The 2315-nt window shown below is 42.5% G+C and overlaps 1 protein-coding gene across 1 annotated transcript; it reads right to left on the bottom strand.

Annotated features, from left to right (window-relative positions):
* Positions 1–489: 489 nt before the first annotated feature.
* CBY2 (chibby family member 2) lies at positions 490–1452 on the bottom strand. The gene has a single exon (XM_050950924.1). The coding sequence runs from the start codon at positions 1450–1452 to the stop codon at positions 490–492; it is 963 nt and encodes a 320-aa protein (XP_050806881.1).
* Between the last annotated feature and the right edge of the window lie 863 nt (positions 1453–2315).

Below are 2315 nucleotides of genomic sequence, written 5' to 3'. Positions count from 1 at the left end.
TATATAGAAATTATTGGAAGGGCCCTGATTTTCAGAAAGTGTTGAGCAGTCATCTTCTGTAAAACAAGACCCTTTAAGGCATCTCATGTTAGACACCCAGAATCATAAGCCACGTTTAGGCCTTATTATTTATCCTTAGAATTACAGTTTTTAAAAAAAGAAATCACTTGGTTGGTAATCCTATGATCTCCTAAGAGTTAAAATCTATCAATCCCTAGCGAATGAAATTTTTGCTTATGTGAGGCTAGGAAATATGGCTGACACAGCAACTCCATGACACACACCAATAGGCATGTTATCACAGGAGGAAACAAGAAGATAAAATAAAGCAATACATGCAAGTCTCAGAATAAAGCAATATTCCCCCAATCTGTTTTTTTCTGAATCTCCACCAGGACTTTATTAGAAACGAGGAGACAGCTTTTTCATCAAATGCGATCTAGCAAGTCTTTAGCACCAAGCTGCACATTTCTTCTTGCTGATACTCATTTACCAGCACCTGTCTGGCTTCCTCATCTCATTACACTGCACAGGAGAAAAGGCATTGAGCTCCTTTTGCAGTATTTCCATCCGGGCCATAATCTCTGACACTGTGCCTTTCACTACAGTTAGCTGCAGCTTCAACTTATTGTTCTCTTCCCAGAAGACTTTGTTCTCTTCCTGAAGAACCTGGATTGCCTTTTTCTCTTCCAGAAGAGTCTGGTTCTCTTTTAGCAGGGCCTGGAGCGTTTGGTTTAGCTTTTGGACAGCCTGGAGAACCACATTTTCCTCCTGGATGCCTGGGGCAGCCTTATTCTCCTCCTGAACTGGGACAGCTTTGCTTTCTTCCCAGATGTCCTGGACAGAATTACTCTTTTTCTGGAGGGCTGAGCCAGCTTTGCTCTCCTCTTGGATTGGGTTGGCTTTGCTGTCCTCCTCCTGTAAGGCAGGGACATCATCCTTGCTCTCCTCAATTGGAGTGGCTTTGGTCTCTTTCTGGAAGACTGGGACAGCTTGGGTTTCCTCCCGGAGTACCTGTAAAGCCATATTCTTTTCCCGAACAACCTGAAGGGCCTTGTTCTCTTGGTTGACCTGAAAGCCTATGTTCCTTTCTCGGAAGATGGGGAAGGGCTTGTTCTCCTGGAGAACCTGCTGGAGGGTCTCATCATAAATGACCTGGATAGCTTTGTTCTGTGTCCGGAGGCACTGGAGAGTTTTGTTCTCCTCCCGGAGGGCCTTGTTTTCAATCCGGAGGGCCTTGTTCTCTTCCCAGAGTGCTTTGTTCTCCTCCCAGAGAGTCCAGGCATTCTGCATCTTCTTGTTGTAATGTTTCTGTTGGGAAGCAAAAGGTGGCTGATTATAGGTCTCACTCACCCATTTGCCATCTACAAAGACAAATGTCTCATCACTTAGCTTGACCCGTGGGGGAATGTAATCCATATCTGGTTCTACCCGTTGCATCTGGTGATTCATCAGATCAAAAGTAAACGTGGGCTGACTTAGCGAAGTGAAGAAGTCTGCGCGAAAAGATTTTCTTCAATAATTATATAGTAGACTGTTTTCCTTAGCAAGGAGTAGATAGAACGGGGTCTGTGGAAAGGCTCAGTCAGGACTGCTGGAATATGGAATACAAATAAACAAGATTAGTTACGAAGTTCAAAGACAGAACTGAACTCAATTGACAAGAAATAAGTGAATTCTCAAAGTCTGTTCGTTGATCAGCCTCTATCAGAATGGGTGTGTTGTCTGAAAACAATTTTTCAGACACTGGCAAAACTAATACTACTATATCTACCAGCTTTTTTGTGCACAATACAGCTTCATCCTGAGCATAGTTAAGGAGCTAAAAGACAAGACTCTAGCTCCTTATGCTATTTCATCCCCAGCCTATTCACAAGCAAATGAGTTATCAGATGTTATAGGTTTAGGTCCAATTTTCAAAAGTACCTTAGCGGGTTAGATGTCTGACTTCTATTGATATCGGTGGGAGTCAGGCACCTAACTTGCTCAGTGGGCTTTTCAAAAGCAGCTGTCTGCATTTTTATGCACCTAAATACCTTTGAAAATTCAGTCCTTGGTGCAGAAATTACTAGGTGAATTTCTGTGGCCTGTATTATGCAGGAGGTGAGACTGAATAAAAAAAATGTATAAAACTCTGAAGATTGAGAGCACAGAATGATACAACATGCACACACAAAATGACAAAAAAACGAACAAAAAACATGGCACTGAACCACAGCACTGGCTTCTGGTTTTTCATAGATGATCCTCTTGCATGTTCTGCCACCATCTCAGAAATAGTCATTCTAAAAAAGAATTCCTTATGTTTCCTTCCG

The sequence above is a fragment of the Gopherus flavomarginatus genome, chromosome 1, assembly GCF_025201925.1.
Source record: "Gopherus flavomarginatus isolate rGopFla2 chromosome 1, rGopFla2.mat.asm, whole genome shotgun sequence".
Classification (NCBI taxonomy): Eukaryota; Metazoa; Chordata; order Testudines; family Testudinidae; genus Gopherus; species Gopherus flavomarginatus.
This window is presented reverse-complemented; position numbering and strand designations above follow the sequence as displayed.

What these genes read in the sequence shown, in the direction of transcription:
- CBY2 (XM_050950924.1), bottom strand. Translation starts at nt 1,452, where the DNA reads ATGAATCACCAGATGCAACGGGTAGAACCAGATATGGATTACATTCCC.